At 37.5% G+C, this 19,245-nt stretch overlaps 3 protein-coding genes across 3 annotated transcripts; all 3 read left to right on the plus strand.

Annotated features, from left to right (window-relative positions):
* Positions 1–106: 106 nt before the first annotated feature.
* LOC110859699 (spermine oxidase) lies at positions 107–2,394 on the plus strand. The gene is made up of 8 exons (XM_022108675.2): positions 107–270; positions 346–613; positions 676–915; positions 979–1,116; positions 1,197–1,292; positions 1,367–1,507; positions 1,573–2,082; positions 2,152–2,394. The coding sequence occupies exons 1-8, from the start codon at positions 197–199 to the stop codon at positions 2,275–2,277; spliced, it is 1,593 nt and encodes a 530-aa protein (XP_021964367.1). The 5' UTR covers positions 107–196; the 3' UTR covers positions 2,278–2,394.
* A 9,208-nt stretch (positions 2,395–11,602) lies between these two features.
* LOC110860632 (histone-lysine N-methyltransferase E(z)) lies at positions 11,603–15,873 on the plus strand. Its single transcript, XM_035846839.1, has 11 exons — positions 11,603–11,731; positions 11,941–12,256; positions 12,350–13,004; positions 13,061–13,236; positions 13,316–13,489; positions 13,569–13,660; positions 13,729–14,011; positions 14,121–14,291; positions 14,371–14,553; positions 15,251–15,422; positions 15,546–15,873. Exons 2-11 carry the CDS (start codon positions 11,977–11,979, stop codon positions 15,652–15,654), a joined length of 2,295 nt encoding a protein of 764 aa, XP_035702732.1. The 5' UTR covers positions 11,603–11,731; positions 11,941–11,976; the 3' UTR covers positions 15,655–15,873.
* A 1,212-nt stretch (positions 15,874–17,085) lies between these two features.
* Positions 17,086–19,128, plus strand: LOC110853744. The gene is made up of 5 exons (XM_022102066.2): positions 17,086–17,510; positions 17,587–17,785; positions 17,874–18,058; positions 18,186–18,366; positions 18,521–19,128. Exons 1-5 carry the CDS (start codon positions 17,188–17,190, stop codon positions 18,680–18,682), a joined length of 1,050 nt encoding a protein of 349 aa, XP_021957758.1. The 5' UTR covers positions 17,086–17,187; the 3' UTR covers positions 18,683–19,128.
* Positions 19,129–19,245: the final 117 nt, after the last annotated feature.

Below are 19,245 nucleotides of genomic sequence, written 5' to 3' on the forward strand. Positions count from 1 at the left end.
ACAAATTACAAGTGCAGTCCTTAAGCACAATAATGTAATAGTGATAATATCTACGTAACCAAGCCCTCATGGGATTCATGATATCAGTTTATTACGCAAGTTGCTCCAGCAGACAAAAATAACTTGGGTTATGTAAATTTGAGTTTATTCCTGTAGTGGACGCCAGTTAATTACTTGTAAGACTGGGACACAGATCATGATGCGTCTCCTCTTAATTTTTGCATTCCTCGGGAATGCATTCGCCCTACAAGCAAACTCCATAGACACAAAGTAAGCCCGAAAATAATTATTTGCATACATATTTTTGACGAAAAATTCCAGGCTTACGTAAATATTAATTATTAGACAAGTCACTCCCAGCGTGATCGTTGTGGGCGCGGGCGTCGCCGGGATCAAGGCTGCAGCTCTCTTAAACGAGGCCGGATTTAATGTCACCGTTCTCGAGGCAGGATCTCGAGTTGGAGGTCGTGTCATGACGGTGAAATTAGGCGATGGACGACACATTGAGATGGGTGGAGAGTGGATTCACGGACAAGTGAATAACAGTGTTTTCGAACTGGTGGAACCCCTCGGCCTGGTTTTGGATACAATTGAAGACAACCAAATTCTGGAGGTTTTTGATAAAATTAAATAATTAATTAGAGTAAAAGTAATACAAATAGGTCTCGATTTTAGTATGGAAACTATTTTGGTCTACCAACCGGAGAATTGCTGAATTCCACTCTGGCTGGTGCAATGGAGCAATATTTGGACTACGTTTGGTTCGACCCGGAAGATTGGGGGGTGGAAGTGGAGGTAGACATGTCACAGGGCGAGTGGGCGAGATGGATGCTGGACAGATTTAATGGCGTATATCCGATTCATGACAATGCCACATTTCTCGAAGCAGTTTATGACTGGGCTCACAGGACAAGTGTAAGATTGTTAGTCGCACATTTATTTAGCATAGGTGAAGTTTATTCTCGTATAAATTTATAGAACGCTGAGGAATCTTCGACAAGTTGGTTCAACGTGTCGTCAAGCGATGAAGGGGAGCAGTACATATGGCTCGATGGTCATCCCAATGTGCGGTGGAAACCTCCATACTCTTACGCAAGTTTGTGCGAGCTTATCTTGGTGGGTTGCATAGTGTGACATTGTCAGATGAGGGTCAAATTAAAAGGTGCCAAATGATATACAATTCATACAAAATTTAGACCGGATCCGTGACGGACGACAACTTCTACTCGCTCCCAGGATACGTCAAGTTGGGCAGGGAAGTGTCCAACATCCAGTACTCGACGGGTGCAATTGTACGTAAATTTAAGGACACATTTATTACCTGGTTAATAATCCCTTCTCTACATATGATATCTCGTATTATTAGTCGGTAACGGTCACCACGACAAACCAGGAGCAATATATAGCCGACCATGTCATCTTCACTCCATCGCTGGGCGTCCTTAAAGCCAACCATCTAACACTGTTTAACCCACCTCTGCGTGCCAAGAAACAACTAGCCATCGAAGTAATTTGACCTAATTTCTACGTCAAAATCACTCTCTTTTTACAAAAAAAAACTTATAATTACAGAATATCGGATTCGGGACCGTGTCGAAGGTCAACCTTGAATTTGCCGAGCCCTGGTGGCCGCTCGAATTTGAGGGCCTTTTCCCAGTGTGGGATGACATTGATTATACCAACGCCTCCCTTCAATACTGGCGCGAGGACATTACCGACGAGGAGTTACTTTTTGAATATGACGGAATCCCCCTTTGGACCAGGGCGATCCTTTCCTTTCACAACGTCGACTCTGGATCAGCCCCAAATATTTTGAGGACCTGGGTGAGCGGAAACCCATCCCGCTTAATCGACCGGAGTGATCCCGTCTACGTGCAGGAGAGCATAATGAAGGTCATGCACAAATTTTTGGACGCCACTTTTCCCAACATGACGGAACCAATTGTGTCGTATAAGACCTTCTGGAGCACAAATCCCCTTTTCCGGGGGACTTACAGCTACAGACGGCCAGAAAGTGATGAGAACGACGTGTGGGCGAGAGACTTAATGGAACCGGTGGAGCACTTGGCGTCGACCAAACCGGTACGATGATACAAAATAAGTAGTTCAATCTTAGTGAAATTTATGCTAAAAAGGGATGTTTTTTGCTAGTTGGTCTGTTTTGCTGGAGAGGCTACGCATCCCACGTATTATGCAACTGTACACGGCGCTTATGACTCTGGCGCAAGAGAAGCGGAGAGAATTATTGCGTGGTGGCGTGACAATGCTTCGCCATGACCAAAAATAAATGAAAATAAAATGCAACACTACAAATGACGTTATCGGATGTATGTATAAAGGCATATCAGTAATTTATTGTTCATGGAAAAAGTAAAAATCAAATTTGAAATCAAATCATTTATGTATCTGTATACATTTATTTGATCAAAAATTAATTCTACCCTTGGCCCGTAAACAGAATTGTGGCATTTTAACTTATTTTCGTATGAAATCAGCTCCGCAAATATAACATTACACTCGAAATAAAAATAAGTAAAATTTACTCAAGGTTGAGTAAAAAAGAGGATTGCACAACCAAAAGGTAAAAATTAGCAAACGTTGTGCAAAATTTATCAACCCATTAGACAATTATTGCACAACGGTTGGAGAAATTTTACCTTTTGGTTATGTGGTCCTCTTTTTTCACTCAACCTTAAGTAAATTTTATTTAGCACATTTTTACACTATTATGTTTTACTAATCAATCATCTACATCATTATTTAATTAGGTTAAATTAATCCCGCCTGCCTCATCTACACTCAACAAAGCAGTAATCGTCGCATTTATCATTGCATCATAATACAACGCTTTGGTCTCCATTTTACACAAAAATAAATTCCCCATTGACCAGTTGGTTCTCATCACGTTTTTAACTGGTCCTATTTGTGCTGGATTCGTACAGGACCAAGGGCACCGGTAAAAGACGTGTTTAGTTTGTGCGTATGACACGAGCTTCGCCCGGTACCAGGGGCTCGAGCTTAGGACGTATGGAGGTGGTCACAACCATACCACCTCGAGATGGGGTTGTATGGTTATTTTCATGTTTAAATTTAGACGAGTTAAAGACGGCCGAGGGACGAAGACCGATGAAACTAGTGCGCCACATTTAAATATTTGGCAGCATGGATGTTTTTGCTTCTAGTTTTACTTCCAGTCTGCAGCAAGCGGTCAGACAGAGGATATTTACAGAAATTCGACGAAAAAAATTACCAGACGTGCTACTAAAAATTTTGAAAGCTCGCGAGAATTACTAAACTCTAAAACAGTCAGTAAACCAGACGCCAAAACTTGGAAAATCTTGAGACTGAAATAGTTAAACGATACGGTATGTAGTATTTTTTACATTAGTTATAATATAAAGTTCGTGGGTGTATTGTTAAAACTTTATTTATATTCTGTTTAGGAAAATACGAAGATGCTCGCCTAAACCTTCCACTTCTTGTGCAAGGAGGAGGGATTAGTAGTGGCGCAGAACTGGGGAAGGAGTCGACTACGTAAGACCGTCAACAGAAAACTTTTTAACGCTGACTCAAGTAGCGATGACGAGAATGATAGTCCGTTAAAGAAGAGCTACATGTAAAACCTAAACAATCTAACTCATTCGTAAACATAATTTACCGTTTCATTCTAACTTGTTTGCATTAATTAATATAATTAGAATAACTAATTTTTCAAAGGACGAGCCCCGATGAGTTCTTTGTCCCAGGTACGAAGCCAGAATATTGATCAAGGGTCATTTAATGGAACAATTGCACTTACTCCAAAAACCGATGGTATGTAGTTCACTTCCTTCTACAGTAACAATTTAAATTTTAGGAGCGCATCTATTTTTTTGGTGCAGATATAATTCGTAAACTGGATTATCTTCAAGCGACCATTAACGAGCTTCGAGAAACTTTACATCTGACTTTGCGTAATCAAAATAGGACGATTATTGAAGACCTTGATGGTGACGAAAAGGTTATTCCATTAAACAACTTGACGGAGTATGACGAATTGGAAAGATCCCTTGTTCTAAAGTGATGGCACCGATTATCGCATCCGATAAGATTTCAGAACAAGGGTTAACATCAAGCTTTTAAGTTCACCCCAATCTTCTTACTTCTGCTTATCATAATTTATGTATTGTAATTTCTAGATAGCGAGATTAACAGGCTCATGCAGTGAAGGCACAGATGCTATTTACCGCGTGCTTACACTTTTGATGACGGACGATTTTGCAGCAACACAAAGTTTGGCGGGTCAACGCGGAAAAAAATCTTTTAAAGATCGTGAAAGGATCAAAAGCTTTGTTTATTGTAAGGCTGATAATTTAAGCTTTTCGTCCTTGCTTCATTCTGGTGCATATTTTAACTATTTTCAATTTTAGCTGCCGTCCGGACAAATCCACTAATGTCATCAGCTACGCATAAAGACATCGACGAAAGCATCCAGAACTGGCTGAACAAAGCTCCTGCCAGGATCAAAGCAAGAAAGAAAAAGGTATGTACATAACCTTCATATATTAGTAGATTAAGAATGTTTAAGAATATTATTTAATGTGAGACATATTTATACTTATCCTTAGATGCAGCTTGGATGGAATTGCAGAGCACGTTTCGTCATAAATTAATTGCTAGTTATATTTTAATTTGTATTAAAGCTACGAAGATAAATATAAATGAATTGAGTAAAAAATAGTTCTTGGTGGTTACATACTCGTACTATTTTCGTATATTTGCACCGCATACGAACGTGATTAGAACGAATTCAGCCCGGTTCCAGGGACGTTCTCAATTGGTTCCGTTTTGGTATTAACGGACCAGATAAGGACGAGCCTAGCACGTTTACCGGCGCCCGTTCACCCCGTACCAGCCCGTCTATAACTTGTTCTAAACACGAACTTCGACTCGTCCTTTCGTCCATTACGGACGAATAAAATACGTGTTCAGTAACCAGTTTGGTCAATGGGGTTAGTACTTCCCACCGCTCCGTAAACTTTCAGAGGCTGGATCGCTTTTAACCTCTTCTTTACATATTTTTTATCTCCACCTTCATCACCCAACATCTTATTCCAGCCTGCACGGAGCTTGACACTATTTTCATACACGTCCACCAGCATTGGCAACATGAGCCGAATTAGGATCGGAGTTAGCACTGAGACCGTCGGGAAGTAGAGGAACAACGGCATCTCAATTGTACTGTACATTTTCAGAGATATAAAATTGCACACGGTACAAAGTGCCATCCTGCAGAACATGACAATTAAGCCCATATTGGCCGTGTAGTTCCTTGTCGCCGTGATTGCGATGTGACAAGCCTCGTACTTCACAATGGCGGAATGCGTCGCAAGCTGTTTAATATCTTCAGTCGTCATTTCTCCGACGGTTGAGATTCCGGCCAGGACAAGATGTGCAGAAAAGGTGGCCAAACAAATTACTGTCGAAAATAGGCGACACCCTTCACAAAGGACGCAAATCATGGAGAGACGGACGGGATAGAGTAGGATTTTACTAGCCAATTTCAAATCTGGAGGAACCAAGTATTCTGTAATTTTATAGAATGGATCCCCACCTGAATGCAGGATGAAGATGAAAATAAAGAAGGGATAGATGGCAAAGGCGGAGACTGTGCAGTTAAGAACAATGTCGACAGGGTGTAATCCGCTACTTCCTTTTTCTAAAAGTGACAAATTTTTTGTTATTTTGCTTAAAAAAGATGCATTTTTATTAATGGAACCCACCCACGACTATTGTAGCGCTCAAATTGAGCGTAACTTACAAAATTTGCAAGATATCGTAAAATCATTTCCCAAACTTATCCTCTCTATCACAAGCGAAAGAATTGCAGAAATCCATAGAAACTAAATGAAAATACGATCACCGGACTGTTTTTATCCATAGCTTCGCGAAATTATATTTTGCGAATCCCCTAATGACATAAATTCTCTGAGCATCCCAAATTTAATAAATGAGTTGCTATGCTAAATAAGACGCTGTCGTGAGTACGCCCATTGATCGCATATGTATGTCTAGATATGTATTTATCTATGTGTACCTTTTCTGGCGAACATGGCTGTGAGAACGTTAATCGAATATGCAAAATCCTTTCCATACAGGAGGATCACTACTTCTTCTATGAATGCGAATGAGCTCATGCATAGAAATAACACGGAAAGCACTAAGTCTTTAAATTTGACGTCTATTTTCCCATAGTTGTGGCAGATGATGAGAGTCGAGCAGGTAAAAATTACAGCAAGCATGCCTCCAAAGACGGACCACACCCATGGTAACATCTTTTTAGATAGTATCGGGTTAAAAATTAAGATGCCTAATTTTCCATCCCACTCGAGAGGACAGGAGAATAAGTATTTGAAAGATTTTGTCAAATTGTTCAAAGACTTGTACATTAACAGAGTGACAATCATTTCGAACAGGATTGTTTTTGGAATTATTTTAAAAGTAGTCAAGATTGATGAGGAAGTATAGAAGTGAGAAAATTTGTGGAGACATTGTAGATTTATATGTGTTACGAAACAGCGTATTGACGTATGTACGTACATATGTATGCACTTATGTACATGGTTTGTCCTTAAGCGTACATATATGTACATAACTTGATGTAAATGTTATTACTAAACGTAGGATATATGTAATCAAATAATTTGATTCAGATTGTATAATAGGAGGATGGAATTGTTCATAAATATTATCCGAAGGTGAAAGTGAGGTAAATATGTTTTTACTAGGAAATGCCAAAATTATGCTTTTAATTTTAATGAGAAGCAATATACTGTGTGTGCATAATTCTAATGGTTTTTACTTATAAATGTATTTGGCATTGAATATAAAACAAATGAAGCTAAACGCATTGCATAATTGCACTGAAAGATCTTTCGAGTAAAATATGTATGCAATTTAATTATGTAAAATATTTTTCTCGTGTTAAGTAATGTAATATATAATGCCACCCTTGGCCCACATTTCGTCATTCCAAACTTTTTGATCAAATTTTTAGAAAAACAACTCTTTGCATACTCCACGGAATAAGTTCTGTAAATTCTGAAATATCTTCCGATGACTAAATTAGACCCAAAACATCGAGTGTTGGTCAAACAAAAAGCGATGCTTTCGGAACCCTGCTTGAAAAAGCGCGGCGTGTTTCTGATTGAAAGAAATTATTTGGAGGGTTATAGACAAGTAGCTGGCGTCAGGCTGTTTCACCTATATATGAGATAACTTTGACTTGAGGAAAAGGCCGGATCATGTAAAAAAAACCACGTCCGGTTGTCTCCTGGTTGCTTACCTCTGTTACAGAGGCGACCGTACGTCGTTTCTTTTTAGATTATCCGGCCCTTTCCTCAAGTCAAAGTTATCTCATATATAGGTGAAACAGCCTGGCTGGCGTAAGTTAAGTATGTTATCGTGCCGACCGTGAGTTTGTCCCAGTTGGTATCTAAATATGTAGCTGGATATCACATCAAAAATAGGAAAGATTGATATTGATTGGGAAATGATTTATGCAGCGTGATGAATTTGATTTGAATTTCAGCCCGCTCTCAATGTTAATCAAATGGGCCCGTGGTTTTTGCGGGTAGAAATTCCATCACGCTTAATTATTTTCAGCACAGTAGTCGTCACCCAACTCGCATGCTATTGACTGGGAAGTGGTTAAGGGTGATGGATTTGATTTGAATTTCAGCCCGCTCGCAATGTTAATCAAATGGGCACGTGTTTTTGGCGGGCAGAAATTCCATCACCCTTAACCAGTTCCCAGTCAATATGTAGACGGCTCCCGTTTGAAATGCTGGATGGAAGGAATGATGGCTGATGATGATTGATATTAAAAAATGATTTTAATGATGAACTTGAACTTCGCATCTTTTCCTTCTTCCGGGGTTGGCTGGATGAAATGTTTAATTTTTGTCATTGCATGTGACGTCTCAATTTGTGATGCTGTGGAGTTTGAAATCCGATTTGGGGTTAATAAATACTAAATGTTGTAATTACTTGGTGTGACTGTATAAATAATTTATTCTCACTACGTCAGTGCTCATATTTGATAATTACATCTCCGAAATTGTTATCTGAGGTAGTCTGCATATCAGAGCTTTTTAATTAACGCAAAGAATAATTAATTAGTAATTAATAATTAGCGCTGACATCTTTAATCTAATTAATTATCAATTTTTAATTAGAGAGCTTCAACTAATTAATTATAATTACTAATTAATTACTTCTAAAAAAAGTAATTAATTACTTCTCGAAAAATAATTAATTAGTTAAAAAAAGAATTGTTTTCAACGCAAATTTACAAGCTACAATATAAAATTACGGACGGCAGAAATAATTACCGGCAACTCAAATTTATAATAATCGTTACATTTTAACATCGCCCATATTTCGGATACATTTATGTATCCTTTAATTGATGGAATGATTATAATCAGTCCATCAAGTAAAGTTCAACTGGAGCTGATGATGGTATTTGAGTATTGACATTGTTAGTTTGTTAAGATTTTCATATTAATTTTTGAGAATATCGTCTTCCATTATTTGCACTTATATACTTTACAGTATGCAGTTATTTATTGTAACAAAGTTGAAATTATTGCATGAAATTTAATTATGAGGGCTTGAAAATAAGTCATGTAGAATAGGAGAGTTGCCAGATTAAAAAACGCCACTTTACCTGGGAAAACGAAACAGCGCAAACCAGATAAATCTCAAAAATTAAGTAATTAATTAGTTAATTAATTAATTGGTTAAAATATCACGAAACTAATTAATTATAATTGACTCAGTTTAATTACTCTAGTAAGGTAATTAAAACTAATTTATAATTGTTAATTAGCTGAAAATTGGTAATTAATTAGCAAATTAATTGATTTCACTAATTAATTAAAAAGCTCTGCTGCATATACACAGCGCGTAACCGTTTTGATGAAAATGAGGGCTAAATTCCATTAACTTCGGAGTAACTGGGAAAATCCTGTCCAGTGACTTCCAAAAGTACTTATGAAGTTTCGACGGAGAACGACGCTATCCAACGCCGTCGTCCCTACTCTGAAATGCACCTTGATAACCGAATAATTCTGTAAGTCCGTACGACACCCACTGGGAATTTTGCAACACCTTCCCGAAAAATAGTACATTGTGCATATGTATGTACATATATGACTCAAGGCGGGATTCGCCAAAAATTTGCCGCTTCGTTTTTGCAACCCAACTCACCGAGTTGGTTAAGATAAGGGCATACTGTGAAATTATTAAGTGACCTTAATAATAATAGGGGCAAGGAAATATAAGGTCGTTTTTTATTTGACAAGCGTGTTATTAGATGATAAATTGGGTATATAGTCTATTCAGATAAAGTCTTACTCGCGCAGTACTTTTGACCCCAGTAAGATAAAATTAAAACACAAGTTGCATTTTACATACATTCAGTACCTATAATTGATGTTAAGCTCTTTTACCTGGAGCAGCTTTACCATACACGCGCGGCATAATAATTTTTCACTTTTTACGTGAGAAAAAAATCGCAATGTTCGAGTTGTGTAGTGTGTAGCAGTCCAAGGAAAATTATCATCTGGCTGCCCAAACTATTAAGCTTTCCCTAGGGACAGTGTCTATCTATGGTATAAACGTTTCGGTGGTCTAAGGTCAGGGAGGACTCCAGTGATGTCCGAAGTTCTGAACGTCAAACTAGCACAAAATCTCCGTCGGAGGCCAAAGACTTTGACCATACAAATTATATACCTTACAACTTCAGCAATCAGAAGAGCACTGAAAAATGACCCACACATAAGTCCTTCAAGCTTACAATGCGATGGTGTGAAGTGTAACCCTCTGAATTGTTTGAAATTTTAAAATTGTGTGGTCCAAGTCAATACAACAAACGTTTCTTGGGGCATTTTGTGCGATGGCTGGAATTGTTCAAAACTAAACTATTTGAGGTCAAAGTTGAAAAATTGGCTATTTCTCCCTTTAAAAGAATGGGAGTGGGGTTTGCTTCCTCTGCTTAGTAAAAATCACCCATTTTTGGAACTTCGACTTCAAATAGGTTGGCTAATTCTGACCATCGCACAAAATGCCTTAAGAAACGTTGGTTGTACTGACTTGGACCACATAATTTTAAAATTTCAGCCAAATTTGAGGGTTACACTTCACACCATCGCATTGTTAGTAAGTACCACAAGGTCACCCATCCGCGGAAAGATGCTACGCTAAAAAAAATAAACTCCTTCCTCAAGTGGCATGGGGAAAAACAAGAAAAAATTATCAGTTTGTCGATGAGAATTCCTATACGATCGAAACATTTCTGAACCAAAAACTAAATAATTTTGCATTATATAATCTAAGGGTTAGCTGATTACACAATAGAGGTCAAAATTTCATCTTATCGGGGTGCATTCATGGTTTTTGGGGGAATCGGCGGAATTGATTGGGCAAAAACCGCCCAATTTCCTTGATTAAGGAGAGGAGATAGTTTTAAAATATATTTGGTTAACGTCTTGGTGAAGAGTGAACACCCCCTCAACCAGTCCATATTGGGTGGAAGCCCGCCGGCCCTTGTGCAGGGCTCCACAATAAAAAATGCAGCGAAATTCGTGAAAAACTTAATTATTTAAGATGCACATTTCTGACTTCATTTCCACCTTAGGTTTGACTTTGGCATTTTCGAACCAAAATAGATATCAACACCAAATGTCTATTAAAGTCGAGGAAAAGGTATGTTCTTAACCCCATATAAACGTCAGGGTCACAAAAAAATTTCTGACCCGGGAATGTGACACTTTGTCAGTAAATTTCGTTCGTTCCGCGGTGGGTGATTGGGGTTCGCTTCTTCAAAAGTTTACCAGCACAAGGGGATCAAACGTTTAAGTGTGACATGTTTTCTATTCAAAATTTAACTGGCTTTCCAATGAAATGACCATGAAATTTAAATTCTCAAAAATGAATGCGTCCTACGCGTTTATACCAGTAACACTATATCTGGATAGACTGGGTAATATTAGTTGAGAATCTCAACTTGAAATTGAGGTGGATGCTAATTATAATTGGTTAATACATAATTAGTAGCTAATTATGTATTTTACTACCTAATAGCTTATCCATACGATTATATATAAATATATATTTTCGAAAGACGATAAATCTACTCTACGCGATTTAGACTCTGACTCGTTAATTCAGAAAAGTTGTATATTCAGATACACTCCCAGAACTTTTATTGACCACGCAAATTAATCAGTTTCACAAAAGTCTCTAATCTCTTTCATAATTTCACAATTATCCAAAACGGTATCGAGTTTTCTAGTCTATCATTTTTTACATATAACGCTATAGACATGTCTGGCCGATTATTTTATAATCATAATTCTAGATATTACATACTTAACTAAGGTGTAATTTGACATATATAGAGCTACATATTTAATAAGCTAAATAATATAAATATTATTTAGCTAAGATAGAATTAGATAAGCTAAATTTTAGCTTATCTAATTCTACCGGTTTATCTTTCTTCATTTGGGGGCGGAATGAGTCACAGTGGGTGACAACCAACGCGCCAAATTTAATGGGACCCATGCCCAACGAAAGCGACAAGTTTTAGTCTTGCTTGGTTGCTCCAGAAATTTAGTTTGATTTTGATTTTGATTTCATATCGTAGTTTTTTGGACAGAATATAATAATAATTAAGAACCAAAAGGTAAACTTCTTATGATAGACTTTCCATTTGGCATTTTGTCTTTGATATGTTTTTTTAATTTTGTAAACTGAAAATCGATTTATAAATTATAATTTATAATTTATAAATTATAATTTATAATAAATGATCTAATCATCTCTTTTCGAAATTCGAATCATTTACTGCGCTAATAAGTAAAGTTGACTAATTGCAGTTCATATTTTATGTAGTTAAATATCAAGCTAATATTCTAACCAGTCACCAAAATGGAAACTACAACTAGGAATCAGGATCAGTCGGACGACGACGAGCAGCTAGACTCATCATCGTCATCATTGGATTCGGCAATAGGACATCTGAAAAAGAAAAAGCACATTCGGTTGGAAGGGGAAGATTCTGATTCGGAATCTAGAAGTTTGAACGAAGAAATTGAGGTGCTGAAAACATACTTCCAGGAAAATGTGAAACAAGCTGCTGAAGATCTTCACGAAGAAGTAGAAGCTGAGCTCACCGCGGATTGGAGAAGTAACATGAACCGGATGGAAGGTAATAAAATAGTTTGAAATTTATATTCTCAATTTGTACTAAATGCTCGTAAGTAACAATTCTATCATTTTATTTTATATTTTGTATTTACAGAGGAGATTAAAAAACTTGACGAGAGGAAAGACTCAGAACGACCGGCTGATTTTAAGCTCAATACAAGTCAGTGGACCGTACCTCCTTCAGTTACATCGTCTTCATCGGACTCGGACTCGCCCCAAACCCAAAAACAGACCAGCATGAAGAGTCCTGGAACCAAGTTTAGAGGTTATACCATTCCAATTAAAGATAAATTGCGCCCGTCATTTGGTGGACGATCCAAGGTTGCAGCCAGTGTCATTCCGAAGATAAAAGCACTTCCACCAGTGACCTACTGGGTTTCCACTCCTACAAATGTTTATGCTGAGGATGAGCCGACGCTGACCCATATTCCATACCTAGGAGAAGAAGTGCTGGCGAATAAGAAAGAAGCTGGAAGGTTTATAAAGCAACTTGTTAACGACACCTATGATAGTCAGGTGTATGGGCATGATGAAGACGATGACGACGACGACGCTGATGATCAACTAAATAGTACGCCAACGTACACCCCTGCATATAAGATTGAGAGCGATGAACAGTTTATGAAACTAGTGAACAAGGCGATGCAGATTAGTGGCGAACCTGAGGGTGCCTCTCCGAAACTGGAAATATTTGAAGCAATGGTGAAACTGTATCAGATGCGTTGGAAACCGGAAGCATTGATGGATCGGTATGAATTTTGCGAAGCAAATGTAATGATTCTGAAGATGGTCTTTTTAATTTCAGATATATGAGCCTTTCCCAAGAAGCAGCCAGCTGTCAATTGTTCGAACCTCGACATCCTGACTACTCGCCAAACATTGATGGACCAGAAGCCCAATCCATTTCGAAGGACAAAGCCATGCATTCTTATCATTCCTTATTTTGCAAGAGATGTGCCATGTACTACTGCACGTATCATAGTAAAAAAATAGAATTTAGTCAAGATCGTCAAAACTCGAATTAACACAACGAATAATTATACTTCAATTTATTTTTCAGCGCCGGAGGAGCGTGGTGAGATGCCAACTGATTCAGATGATTCCAGTTCTGAAGAGGATGCAGAAGAAGAAGAAGAAGACAAAATTTGTGGTACTAAATGTTATCGGCTGGGAATTGAGGAAAAGCCAACATCGTCACGTCGTATTACTTCTCATACAACCGAATGGACTCCGGGTATATATGCACAAACAAAAAAAGACATTTTTTCCTGATTGATCATCCATTTTTCTTTATTATTTATCTATGCATTCAGCGGAGGAGACCTTATTCCGATCAATTCAACCTTTGTTTAAAAAAGATTTTTGCTCAATGGCGGAAATAATTCTGAATCGGACGTGCCAAGAGGTTTTAGAGTTTTTATTCCAACGAAGAGAAATTACACATTTAAATGGTATTTAACTTGTTCTGTGTAGGTGTTCCAGTTTGCTCAAGGACAGAGTCTTCTTGAGGAAAAAAAGGAGTCGAACATGGAAAGTGAGGACGACCCTCCTTGCTCCAGCAGCGGAAAAACTAGGAAAGCAAAGTCCAAGACTCCGCGAAAACCAAAGAAGTTTAAAGCTCCGTTAATTGTGGATTCGCATGAGAATAACTACATCCCGTGCAATCACTCTGGGGAATGCTCTGTATCTAATCCGGATTGCTGCTGTGCTCAATCAACGCTCAATTGCGAAAAATTCTGCCTTTGCAGCGCCGACTGTAAGACAGAATATCAAACTCGCCAAACAACTAATTTTAAATCTATATTTTCTTAATTTATTAGAGGTTAGTTCTTTATAATATTTTTTTATTGTTTTTTGTGTTCAAGGTTCGAATCGGTTCCCGGGTTGCAAATGCAAGGGCCAATGTTCCACGAAATTGTGTCCATGTTTCATCGCTAGTCGCGAATGCGACGCTGACCTTTGCAAAGCTTGTAGTGCTCATGAACTCGACAGGGAAAAAATTCATTGTAAAAACGTCAACTGTCAACGACGATTTGGTAATCAAAAATATTTTTGCTGATCTAATAATTAGTAATAATGGCTGTTTTTACATGAATATCATTTTGTACATTGCAGGCAAGCGTCTCCTGTTGGGCCGATCTTCTGTCTCTGGTTGGGGCTGCTTCCTTGCCGGCGGTGCAAATAAAGATGACTTCATCTCAGAATATTGTGGGGAACGAATCTCCAAGAATGAAACGGAGCGCAGGGGAATAGTCTATGACAGAAAGAAATGTAGCTTCCTGTTCAATCTGAATTCAGGTATGCATCAGATAATTAATGAATTGCCCATGACTGGATTATCGTTGATGCACAGGGCAAGGAAAACCCCGGGGTTTTGCTATTGAAAACCCATACCCAGGGGTTTCCCAGTCCCAGGCTTTTTATGGTAGTCGGGGTTTTGGAAGCAAACTGAGTTACGACCTCGTATATTAAGTTCTGAAAATAATCTACTTTTTCAGTAATTTCGCAACAAAACAGCTTATTAATTCAATTTTAAAAGCTAATTAATTTGTAGAATTTTTAGTAATGTCCTATTATCATACTTTATTCAGTTCGAAAACCCCGTCTACCCGTGGGTTTGCTAGCCCAGAACCCACCAAAAACCCGAGGTAGCATACCCTGTTCATGTCCGTCGGTCGACCCTTGGTCAGCTAAATCTAAATAACCTCATTTACCGGTAGAAAAAAAAATCTTGAAACCAAACGTAAAAAAGTTACAGGCTAATTACATGTTAGAATTACATGTTAGAATACGACAAAAATTAAATTTTAAAACGCAATCAATTTGATTGCGTTTTATTTTTTTGTCTGAGAATATTGATTGAATCAATATTCTCAGTTAAAATATGCATATGACTCGCAAATTGATAATATATTGTCTACTTTAGGTGTATCGTTTACGATTAGGTGATATCAAATGGTGTTATATTATATTATTATTATTCTATCCCTTTCAGATTATGTGATTGATTCAACGAGGATTGGAAATAAACTACGATTTGCAAATCATTCTAAAGGTGCGAAGGCGAATTGCTACACAAAAATTCTGCGAGTGAATGGAGATCATCGGATTGCTGTATTTGCAAAGGATAAAATCGAACCAGGCACCGAGCTTCTCTTCGACTATGGGTAAATTACTTTATTAATGCATGAAATTATTAAATTAATTGTTTATGTGCTTACATATGTACACAGTTGTACATATATTCACTACTTATAAATTAAATGGTTATATTTGGGTATCTCTTTCAGTGCCAAGGGAGACAATAAACTCGCCAAGCCGATTTATGATGACGAGATGAAGGGTGGTGGTACAGGAAAGAAGAAGCCAATGAAATGCACTAAGAAAAACGCAAACTAGGAAACACATTTAAATTACACGCTTGCAAATTTTCACATTACATTTGTTTTATTTAGTATAGAAAAGTATTAGCTTTTCCTACTTCTGTAGTTGAGTAGTTATTATCTTTTTTTAGACAGATTTCCTGACATTCTACTTATAAAATTATACGTAATTCAATCAAATATGAAACATGTTAAAACTTAAATAAAGAAAATATTCGAAAAATATAAGAACAAATGGTACTACTTAATAATTTATATATTGACATCCGTTATGAGCAATTATATAATAATGCAAGGCTCGGGCTCTCCAGGTGCGGCACTAGTGATGAAGTTTCGAATCCAGTTGGATCCGTAAGCAGTTGCATTTGAAGATGTTTGGGGCACGTTTATCTATGTCTCTGGAATAAAATTTTATCCTTCCCCAGACTTGGTGATTAATTCTTAGAGACATTGCCAAAATGGAAAACTTCTTACATATACAATCTTTCAGTTATCTTAAAGAAAAATTCAGATTTTGTCAAAATAAATAAACTACAAATACTGGTATTCCCTTCGTCATCTCGACGTTTCTTTGACGCTGGTCGTGGTGGTTTGAAGAAGGCGCTGGGATCAAATGCCATACAGATTACTTGGATGTCATACCCTTTTCCTGATTTCAAAATGAGTGACTGGTCAAATAATATTGTTTCATATTCATTTACGCAATCTTTCCCATGGGTGATAGTCGCCTTGGACAAAAGGAGTCCCGTCTCTGATCTAACGATTAGAGTTTCGTCGTCACGTCCAGTTTCATTTGTAATGAAATGACCAACATTTTCATTCAGGATGTGTCGTCGTTAAATTAAATACATAAACAGCAGACTATCTGGAAATTAGTCATCCAATTTGTTGAAAACAAATTCGTTGTCCATCTACAAACTACGATCTTTTTGTCCTTAACAATTTAATTTAACCGAGTTGACAGGTACAAATCAATTTAATCAAGTCTGTACAAAATTGAGTCACACTTGTTATCGACATCGTCCAGTTAAATAATGCATTTGTCTACCTGCATGACAAATAAGACAAATCATTTACTGCATGACTTATATTTATCTCAAATAATCGTCGTCGCATTAAACCGGTTTCCATTAATTTCTTAAGAAGTCAATTCCCCGTAACATTATTAACCAATGCTACGTAATATTATTACAATGGCAAAAGTGAGGATGACATCAGCGGAACAGGTATGCAAAATAAGTCGCCCTTCGTTCATACAAATTTACCTTGATGCATGTATGTATATACGTAAATACATATATCTATATATCTGTTCGTTCAACACTTCTTTCGCATCAAAAACCTACATTACCTTCTCCAGAATTAACCACATATACATATTTCGCGATAACAGGTCGAGTCATGCTTGTTGTCAACTTATTAGATAAAACTAATCCTATTCCACGCTAAGCTGTAGCCAGTCTTGTCTTGGCGAGGAATCAACTACCACGCACATATAAATCTCTACCTCGCCCGCTACTTTTTCCATTTTTGAACAATTCGTAAAACAATGTGCAAATTAAGCTTAATATCCTTCACGTTTGTCCTGTTCGTCGCTGTGAGTTCATCCCCACAGCAAAGGTATCGGGGATCGACGGGGGAGCAGAGGTACCGCGGGAGTGAGTATGACTCGGAGCGAGCATATCGTGGTGACGGATCTGACCAGTGGTATCGTGGAGGCGACAGTTCGCAGCAAAGGGTAGCAGGCGACGACCGATACAAGGAACGAGAGTACCGTCGCGATGAAGACCGATATTATGCAGATTCCCCACAAAGTAGTTACAATGACAGGAATCCGAGACCAGAAAAACTGCATTTCGTCCTTTCAGCTACGTACGAAAGTCATCGTATTTTTGGGGATAATTTAAAGTAAAAGTTATTTACTGATTTTAATTTGAAATGTATACAGAAATCTCCCAGCGGGAAGAAATTCGCGACATGAGAGCGTCAATTCGTACGTAAAAGTGCGATTTGGCTCCCTTCCAACCCATTCGACGCGAAGAGGTGAAGATCTCCAATCATTGGATGATTCTGAAGTCTTTGTGAATGAATTGAATCCAAAATGGATCAAGGTTTGGGAAATTCAGTACACCAAAGGAACTAATCAGGTGAAATTTATGCGTATCTAAATAATGTGATGAACTCAAGGGTTCAAAATTTCCTGATACAATTTTTTATTGCTACTACAATAATCAGAAAGTCTGGGTCCAAGTTCGAGAGCATGGAATTACTGGCGAAGGCACCGTCATTGGACAGGCCGAGATTGATTTGGATGAATATGTCGAGCACGGTCACCAACTCACCGTTCCAATTTCGGGGACTAAATCGGGACAGATTGTGATGCAAAATACGGCACCATTCAAATTTACACTAGAACTTAAGTATGTTTTTATTACTTTTAATTCATTTATTTTGCATTTATTTATATGTTTTTTAACCATGCGTAGTTTTAAACATTTGTTCTTAAATTTCGCCATGTCATTAACATATGTACATATTTATGTGCAGGAGCATTCCAGGCTTGGATGAGTTTGGAGGTTTAAGTGATCCGTACGTATTGTGCTATTTCCGATACGGAAAGGATGGACGAGATTACAAGTTTCATGAGACAAAAACGCTGGATAATACTCGTACGGCTGTGTGGAATCAGCCCATAACTTTCGACAACTTCCAACGTGGAACTGACCAGGTTTGTTCTTTCAATGTATTTTCTTGGATGATGTGTATGCATAATTAGCGCGATTTTTTTTGTTCGCCAAGTTCTCAAATCAAAGTACTTTTTTAGGAAATGATAAAATTGCATCCGCATTAATTTTGTATTAATTTTACTTTCACTTTTCCAGATGTTCCACTTTGTTGTAAAGGACGCAGACAACATTTCGGCTGATGATGATATTGGCGAAGCGTTCCTGGACGTTGAAGCATTTGCTGATAAAAAACAAAAATCAGTCCTGCCAATTTCTTCATACTCTAACGTCACACTGTATGTCAAATATGTGATATGATTATATTTTTGGAAATTGGTATATATATAAATAATTCTGTGAATAAAATTGAACCTCAATTTATGTACGTGTATGTATGTAAATAAATGTACACATGTAGGTATGTATGCTCATATGTACATGCAATGAGAGTTGGTCGCTTAGTTCTTGCATACGAAGAATGTAGAATTTTAAATGTCTCATTAATATTACAATTCCCATGAAAATTTTCCATACTTAAGATTTTAAATTATATCCGAGAATGGCAAGGATATTCGTAACTTGGCCAAATTTATTTCATCACTCTAAATACACTATATTAATAATCACAAATAAGAATATGATAAAAAATAAACAGTTGTTAGGTATATGTATGCCTACGTAGTTATGTATATGTAATTAGTTATGAATCTGTACATCACTCCAGCTTTAACTCTCTTCCAATAAATACTCTCCTCTGTCTCCTCTCACTGTGTACCACTTATTTATGTATAATCATATATACATAACATTGGTGGACCGTCGAGTACTTTCTTTCGCTCCTCCCACTCACAATGGATTTTAAAATTTTCAAAATTCTTCGC

This window comes from Folsomia candida, unplaced genomic scaffold, assembly GCF_002217175.1.
Source record: "Folsomia candida strain VU population unplaced genomic scaffold, ASM221717v1 Fcan01_Sc001, whole genome shotgun sequence".
Classification (NCBI taxonomy): domain Eukaryota; kingdom Metazoa; phylum Arthropoda; class Collembola; order Entomobryomorpha; family Isotomidae; genus Folsomia; species Folsomia candida.

Excerpts from the sequence above, each read along its gene's own strand:
- LOC110859699 (XM_022108675.2), top strand. The coding sequence starts at position 197 with ATGATGCGTCTCCTCTTAATTTTTGCATTCCTCGGGAATGCATTCGCC. Across the intron at positions 271-345 it reads GCAAACTCCATAGACACAAA|ACAAGTCACTCCCAGCGTGA; the intron begins GTAAGCCCGAAA and ends ATTAATTATTAG. Across the intron at positions 2,083-2,151 it reads ACTTGGCGTCGACCAAACCG|TTGGTCTGTTTTGCTGGAGA; the intron begins GTACGATGATAC and ends GTTTTTTGCTAG.
- LOC110860632 (XM_035846839.1), top strand. The coding sequence starts at position 11,977 with ATGGAAACTACAACTAGGAATCAGGATCAGTCGGACGACGACGAGCAG. Across the intron at positions 13,661-13,728 it reads TGAATCGGACGTGCCAAGAG|GTGTTCCAGTTTGCTCAAGG; the intron begins GTTTTAGAGTTT and ends TGTTCTGTGTAG. Across the intron at positions 14,554-15,250 it reads CCTGTTCAATCTGAATTCAG|ATTATGTGATTGATTCAACG; the intron begins GTATGCATCAGA and ends TATCCCTTTCAG.
- LOC110853744 (XM_022102066.2), top strand. The coding sequence starts at position 17,188 with ATGTGCAAATTAAGCTTAATATCCTTCACGTTTGTCCTGTTCGTCGCT. Across the intron at positions 17,511-17,586 it reads CATTTCGTCCTTTCAGCTAC|AAATCTCCCAGCGGGAAGAA; the intron begins GTACGAAAGTCA and ends AAATGTATACAG. Across the intron at positions 18,367-18,520 it reads TCCAACGTGGAACTGACCAG|ATGTTCCACTTTGTTGTAAA; the intron begins GTTTGTTCTTTC and ends TCACTTTTCCAG.